The sequence below is a fragment of the Mobula hypostoma genome, chromosome 1 (genome assembly GCF_963921235.1).
Source record: "Mobula hypostoma chromosome 1, sMobHyp1.1, whole genome shotgun sequence".
Classification (NCBI taxonomy): domain Eukaryota; kingdom Metazoa; phylum Chordata; class Chondrichthyes; order Myliobatiformes; family Myliobatidae; genus Mobula; species Mobula hypostoma.
The window spans coordinates 223,182,848-223,191,123 of NC_086097.1; the positions used below are offsets into that span (position 1 = coordinate 223,182,848).

General features: G+C 42.1%; 1 protein-coding gene across 1 annotated transcript in view; it reads left to right on the forward strand.

Annotated features, from left to right (window-relative positions):
* rdh10a (retinol dehydrogenase 10a) overlaps positions 1 to 8,276 on the forward strand; it is a 79,526-nt gene that overhangs the window by 58,135 nt on the left and 13,115 nt on the right. Inside the window, exons 2-3 of the mRNA XM_063065096.1 lie at positions 3,766 to 3,864; positions 7,361 to 7,506. Coding sequence (XP_062921166.1) covers positions 3,766 to 3,864; positions 7,361 to 7,506 — 245 coding nt within the window. The remainder of the gene's footprint in view (positions 1 to 3,765; positions 3,865 to 7,360; positions 7,507 to 8,276) is intronic.

Consider the following 8,276-nt stretch of genomic DNA (forward strand, 5'->3'; position numbering starts at 1 on the left):
CTTATCAAGCACACCTTTGCCAGAAAACAACCTGTCCAATCCACACTTGCCAGATCCTTTCTGATACCAAAAAAATTGGCCTCTCTCCAATTTAGAATCTCCACCTGAGGACCAGACCTGTCCTTTTCCATAATTACCTTAACTAATAGCATTATTATCACCAGATGCAAAGTGCTCTTCTACACAAACTTCTGTCACCTGCCCTGTCTCATTCCCTGATGGGAGATCGTTTTGCACACTCTCTCATTGGGACTTCTATGTACTGATTGAGTCCCCTCAGCCTCCTGAATGATCTGGAGTGCATCCAGTTCCAGCTCCAACACCTTAATGTGGAGTGTTTGAAGCTGTAGCTGGATGCACTTCATAGGTGTAGTCATCAGCCACGCTGAAGGTCTCCCTACCTTCCTATATCCCACAAGAGGATTATTCAGCTATCCTGCCTGGCATTTCCACTGCTCCAACTGTGTAATTGTAAAGAAGGAAACAATAAATTAACTGCAAGTCTACCTATAGCTTTTTGCCTTCTCACTCAAGCTTCTCCTTTCTGAAGCCTTGAAGAACTAAAATCTCAAATCCCCACTCAAACACTGCGTGCTCCAACAAAGGCCACTCCACTTGCCCCTGCCTTATTTTGTTTGCCCTTGCTAATTAATTTGATGGCTCCAATCGGTCACTGTTCACACTGTAATTTCCATGAAGCTCTGCTTTTTAATGCATTTTTGCTGACCTGAGAGTTCTGTCTCTCTGTCTCTCTGTCTCTCTGTCTCTCTGTCTCTCTGTCTCTCTGTCTCTCTGTCTCTCTGTCTCTCTGTCTCTCTGTCTCTCTGTCTCTCTGTCTCTCTGTCTCTCTGTCTCTCTGTCTCTCTGTCTCTCTGTCTCTCTGTCTCTCTGTCTCTCTGTCTCTCGTTCAAACGGGGAAATGGCAACTCTTTACCACAACTGCTGAATTTTTTTGAGCAAGATAGTAAATCAGTAAAATGGTATTTTTAAATTTCATCTTGGAATTAACTCTCCTTTCATTTAGTATGCCAGTATTGCAACAGGCAGATGAAGCCTGAAGTCAAAATGACTCATCATTTTCTTAAAATGAATGCCAACTGGCAGGACAGAGAAGTCTCTCTAGGAAAACAATCCAGTTTCCTTTATTTTGACTTCACAAATTTGTAAGTCACAAATTTTACTGATCTCTTATATTGAGCAGTGAAAGAATGTATGCTCCCATCCCTTGTTTGATTTGTCAGAAGAATTTCTAGCTGATGCTTAGTTTACGTGCATAAAATTAAATTCTTGATTTGTTTTCTTTTAATTTTGACACTTGGGCAACTTGGAGTGTTCTATAGCAAAAAGAATTTTATTTTCATGGCTGCTCTTGCAGACATCCCACCTCTCCCGGAACTTCCGGGAATCTCCCGCATATTAATAGTGGCTCCCTGATGCCTGCAAATTATATACAATATCACGGAAATCAATTTTTTTGAGAGCAAGCGAGAGAAAAGCAAGAGAGCGTGAGAGCAACCACGAGAGAGAGCCAAAAAAATTTAAAATGTACATCACCCCAGACTACACTAAAGTGTACCCCTGCCTAATAGGGGTCAAAATAATGAGTGTTGCTCACTGCACTGTTTGCAACAGTGACTATTCTATTACCCATGGTGAGTTAAGACTGTAAAAGACATGTTGAGGTGAGTTTAACAGGTGTCATTCATTCATTCATTAGCATAGCTAACGTTATTTAAATTAGCTGGCCAGCTGCTAAGGAGCTAATCTATTGCAGACATCCCACCTCTCCCAGAAGTCTCCTGCAAATTGATGCTGCTACCTCCCTGAAATGAGTTTTTTGCAGGGTGGGATGCCTGCTCTTGTCAATTTCATCAACTTTGCCTCCATCTTCCACCCTTCCCTTGGTCTATTTCTGACACCTCCCTCTCCTTTTGCAATCTGTCTCCATCACTGGAGACAAAGTCTACTGGCATTCTTTTATAGACCTACCCATTCCTACGACTATCTTAAGTATACCTCTTCCTGCCCATCTCGTATTTGTTTTTAAAAAAAAAACTATTCCCTTTTAAGTTCCTTTGCTCCGCTGCATCTGTTCTCAGGATGAGGCTTTCCTTTCCATAACATCATATGCCCCTTTTCTTCAAAGAATGTGGTTTCCCTTCCTCCACCATTGCTGCTGCATCTTCTCAATTTTTCAGACATCTGTGCTCCCCCCCCCCCCATCTTCCTGCTGTCTTAACAGGGATAGAGTTCCTCTTGTCCTCACCTATTACCCCATGAGGCTGTTCATTCAACATATCATCCTCTGCAGCTTCTACCATCTTCAATGGGATCCAACCACCAAATACATTTTTTACCTGTCCACTTGCTGTTTTGTGCAGATATCACTCTTAGATTCCCTTGTCCATTTGTCCCTTCCCACTACTTTCCCTCCTGCCATAAAATCCAGCAAACAAATGAAATACTACACATACCAATTCACCACCTCCCTTGCCTCCATTCAGGGGCCCAAACCATCTTTCCAGGTGAGGCAACACTTCACCTCCAACTCTTTCGGGGTCATCTGCTTGCTCTCCAGTGCTCCCAATGTGGCCTGTTTTACATTTGGTGAGACCTGATGTAAATTGGGATGCCATTTTGAGCACCTCTGGTCTATCCACTGAGGAAAATTTCCCAGTAGCCAACTATTTTAATTCCTATCTCAATTCACATTTTGACATGTTGGTCCATGGCTGCTTCTTTTGCCATGCTGAGGCCTCTCTCAGGGTGGAGGAGCAATACCTCATTATCTGATGGCATGAACATTGATATTTTTTTTCCTTCCAGTTAAATCTCTCCCTCTTCCCTCCCCACTCTGGCCTCTAACTCTTCTCTTCACCTGCCTTTACCTTTACCTGGTGCCCCTCTTCCTTCCCTTTCATTCGTGATCCACTCTGCTCTCCTATCATTTTTTTTACCTCCAGCCCTTTGTCTTTCCCTCCAACCTCACTTTACCTATCATCCAGCTAGACCTTCATCCCCTGCCTCCCCCCATCTCTTTATTCTGGCATCTTCCACCCTTTCTGTCTCAGCTTAATTTTGATTGTTTATTTATTTCCATAGATACTGCCTGGCCTGCTGAGTTCCAACAGCTTTTTGTGTATTGTTCTGGATTACCAGATCTGCAGAATTTCTTGTTTCCTTTCCATTGTCTGCAAGTTAATTGGGGCCAAGTTGTCCAATGTACCAGGGTTTCTGGCATTCGTCAGCTTCTCTGAAAGTCTGCCAGCATATCTACTATTCAGCCAGCATTAGACTAGAGAATTCCCCCAGGAAACTAATGGGCAGTGAATGTCCTGGCTACCAAACTGGGATATCTCCCTGCTGAGTCTGTGCCAGGAAGTGTAGCAATACTATTGAAATGTGTGAGTGGCTGCTGTGAGGAGGGACAGTGACATTTTTTTAAGCAACTTTTGTTTTTGATGCCTTAGTTTATTGAATTTTCAGTCACTTTCAACTATCCAAGGTCATTGACTATTTGTGCACCTGAGATGGGACCTTGTCAGCTGTCAAGGCTATCTTGAGTGTCAAGTCAGAACTAGCCTCCCAGTGGTAGATAAGAAACTGTGGTTTAAGTACTGCTGACTTGTGATCTGGGGTAGTCTCATTGTTATTTGCTTTTGTTGCTTTTGCATTTGGTTTTGCCTGTTCAAAGTTTGCTGGTACCAATGCTTAATATGTTGGAATACCTAGCCCAGTACTAATTTCTGACTTTTTTTTTTAAAGACCACCAAGGCATTTCTTCCCAAGATGCTGGAAATGAATCATGGACATATTGTAACAGTTGCAAGCTCCTTAGGATTGTTCAGCACTGCTGGTATTGAGGTTTGTCCATCTTTACATTATTTTGTGAAATATTTTAATTTGCTTTATTTTCCAGAAGATAAAATTGCATATTGAAGTGTAATCATTCCATATGAAATGTATCTCACTCCGTTGGCCTGGTGTGTGAGCAGATCCTCTGGTCGAGACTTTCAAGACAGTATTAATACATTTTCAAATGTTTAAGTAAGATCTTGAGTCCAACTGTCTACATTCTAGTATTTTTTCGAGCGGTTGGAAAACTTGAATCCTATTATTGCTGGATCTTGAGGAATCTAAGCTTCCAAGTACCAATGGAAGAAAGACTTGGCTTGATTCTAAACATAAGGGCTTCTGCAGATGCTGGAAGTCCAGAGTAACATACAAAATGCAACTGGCAGTATCTACAGAAATAAATTTATTTTATTTGTAGATATAGCGTGGAATAGGCCCTTCCAGCTCTGAGCCACTATGACAGTAACCCCTGACCACCCCCTCCCAATTTAACCCGAACTTTATCATGGGACAATTTACAATGGCCAATTAATCTGGTATGTCTTTAGACCAGGAGAAAACCTACACATTCTATGAGGAGCACAACAGGTTTGAAATCTGTACTCTGGCCTGAGCTGTAAATAACTTCTACACTACTGTGGCCCTTGCAGGGTCTTGGCCCAAAACATCCACTGTTTATTTCTCTCCACAGATGCTCCACCCTACTGAATCCCTCCAGCAGCTCTTTTTTTCTTGCTCCAAATTCCATGTTTGGAGTCTAGAATTGCCTATGCTTCATCACTCGTTGACCTGCTATTTTAATGATTTCTGTGCACACATTGCCCTCTGCCCTTAGATCTTTCTGCATCAGTTCCCCTTTCACAACTTTTAAAAACTTTGGGTAAGACATCTGGACTTAGAAATTGTTTCAAGCTATTTGTGAGTTGCCCTCGTATGGTGAAAAATTGAACAAGATGTTCAGTTGCAACGTTCGTCGAACTATATTAGGTTTCAGAGTGATGTCACACTGTACCGATTTGTTGAGCACCTTGACTCCATCCGTAAAAAGCAATACATTCCAGTGGCTAGCATTTCAACCCCATTCCCATCCGTGTTCTGACACGTCAGGTCACGGCCTCATCTTCTGCCAGGATGAGGCCACTCTCAAGATGGAGAGGCAACTCCTTGTATTCTGTCCAAGTAGCCTCCAACCTGATAGCATGAACATCAACTTCTCCAAATACTAGTAGTTTTTTTTGTCATTTCTACACTCTGGACATTTACCTCCTCTCACCTACACAGTACTCCTTCCCTTTCTCCCATTATCCACTCTCTTCCCCAATCAGATTCCCTTTTCTCTGGCCCTCTACCTTTTCCACTTATCACCTCTAGCTCTTACTTCATCTTGCCTGCCCCCCCCCCACCCCTGGCTTCATCTATCACCTTCGAGCTCATCTTCTCATCCTCTCCATCACCCTACCATCTTATTCTGACATCTTTCCCCTTTCTTCCAGTCTTGATGAAAGGTCTCAGCCCAAAACATCAAATGTTTATTCATTTCCACGGATGCTGCCTGACTTGCTAAGTTCCTCCAGCATCTGCAGAATTTCTTGTTTTTATTTGGTTTTAAATTTAGTATTAATACAGTGTTTGCTCTTGGTGTTACAAATATAGAGAGAGCAGATTGCAACCAACTTCTAAAGGAACACACCACATACATTGGTGTAATGGAGCAAAAAAAATTCAGTGGGCCAAGTTGCATATGTGGAAATGGTTGGTGATTTCTACATGGCCTTCCTAACACAGGAGCCACACCATGCAAACCAAATGTCAGGTTGCAGGAGGTGCATATGAATCTCTGCCTGGGCTGGAATACAACCAATTCTAATACATGACTTTCCAATTTCAGGTGACCCACTCCATGTCCCTTTTCCATTCCCACCAGCTCACTCGGCATTTCACCTGCACTCCATCAATCAAGATTAATCACTCCAGATCTTTTTTGTCGTCTTATTAATCCCTTAAATGATGTAATCTTCCATCACCTACCCTGTCACTAGCCTAAATTATGTCAAATTAGTATGAAGTATAAATTTTACATGCTATTCGGTAGGAGAAAAGGTGCCAAGGAGAATGAAAATGCAGCCTAAAAAATAGATTTTTTTTACTGGTGGGTCCCAAGTCATGCGAGGTATGCAAAATTGCACAATACTCAATACTGGATTAAATTTTCATGCCATGGCAGTGTTTCTCCTTATCCTGTATTATTATAATGATAATCTGGGGGGGGGGGTGGAATCCACAGCTTCTACTATCTGCAATGGAATCCTACTAGCAAACACATCTTTATCTCCCCTTTCTGGAGGGATTACTCTTGCATAATTTCCTTGTCTATTTGTCCCTCCCCACTAATCTCCCCTGTGGCATTTATCCTGGCAAGTGGAAGAGGTGCTACATCTGCCCATTCACCACCTCCATCACCTCCATTCAGGGCTCTAGACATTCCTTCCAGTTGAGGTAACACTTCATCTGTAAATCTGTTGGGGCATCTATTGCTCCTAATGCGGTGGCCTCTGCATTGGTGAGACCTGACAGATTGCAGGACTGCTTTATCAAGCACCTTTGCTCCATCTGCAACAAGCAGGAATTCCTGGTGTCCAACAATTTTAATTCCAATCCCCACTCCCATTCTGACATGCCAGTTCATGGCCTCCTCTACTGCCACCCTATGGTTGGAGGAGCAACATCTCATTCTATCTGGCCTCCAACCTAATGGCATGAACATAGATTTTTCTAAGCTTCTGGTAATTTCCCCTTCCCTTGTCCCTTTTCTTTTCCACTCTGCCCTCTTACCTCTTCTCCTTTCACTGTCAATGTCATTCTGCCATCCCTTTCTTTCGTGACCCTCTCCCCTATCAGATTCCTCCTTCAGCCCTTGCCTTTTCCACCTATTCTCACTTCATCCTTCCTCCCCCACTGCCTTATTCTACCCTCTTCCCCTTCCTTTTCAGGCCTGAAAGATCTACTGTCTGTTCCTTTCCATAGGTGCTGCCTCAACTGTTGAGTTCTTCCAGCATTTTCTTACTCCTGAATTCTAGCAACTGCAGAATCTCGTTTTTATGCAGCTGCATAGTGTTTAGTTCAATTTCACCTTTTTAAATCAATTCGATTCACAACTCTGCAATAAAAGAAAACACTTAAGATTTAATGCACTTTAAAAATATTTGCCCATTGTGGCTCATCCAACTGCCTATGATAAAAATCTTTGATATTTTTATCTATTTTCTGCTTCCATGCAACAGCATTTCTTTTTCACTTGCACCCTTTTGTCTCAGGGACTAATCGGTCAGTGCCTGGGAATTTTCAAAGAATTTGCCAAGGATCTTTTGCACTCTGATTTGCATTATTAGCAATTCTCCCATAGTTCATGGGTTGCTATTAACTTGGGCTGTGAACCAAGCATACACTTTGTTGAACATACATAAGATGCAAACTGTTCTGATTTCTTTATTCTAATGCCATTTAGGATTACTGTGCAAGCAAATTTGGAGTAATAGGATTTCATGAATCCTTAAGCCACGAGTTGAAGGCAACTGACAAAGATGGGATCAAGATGACACTAGTTTGCCCCTATTTGGTGGACACCGGTATGTTCCGTGGTTGCAGAATAAGGTAAGATAGTTGAAGTTTAAATTGTATATTAGTGTGTGGCATTTAACTGGCATTGGCTGAAAAGCACAAAAGTTAGTCTATGTAGAAAATGTGGTTTTGTGCTTTGCGTGTTGAAGAAGGTTCACATTGTGAAACTTGCCTAAAGTAGCTTATAAGAATATGGTCCAAGACACCAGCTGAATGTTATGACAAAACTCCAATAATCTGGCACACTAGAATTTAAGCAGACTGGCAGATTTTCCAGCCTGTTGTTTGTTACTCCTATTAGAACTAAATGCTTTTGATTTACTTCATTCGATGTTCCACCATATTTGGCCTCCACAGCCACTCGTGGCAACAAATTCCACAGGTTTACCACCCTCTGACTAAAGTAATTTCTCCACATCTCAGTTCTAAATGGACGTCCTTCAATCCTGAAGTTGTGCCCTCTTGTCCTAGAATCCCTTGCCATGGGAAATAACTTTACCATATCTCATCTGTTCAGGCCTTTTAACATTCAGAATGTTTCTATGAAGTCCCTCCTCATTCTCCTGAACTCCAGGGAATACAGCCCCTAGAGCTACCAGACATTCCTCATGGTAACTTTATTATTCCTGGAATCATTCTCATGAATCTTCTCTGAACCCTCTCCAATGTCAGTATATCCTTTCTAAAATAAGGAGCCCAAAACTGCACACAATATTCTAAGAGTGGTCTCACGAGTGCCTTATAGAGCCTCAACATTACATCCCTGCTCTTGTATTCTATACCTCTAGAAATGAATGCCAACA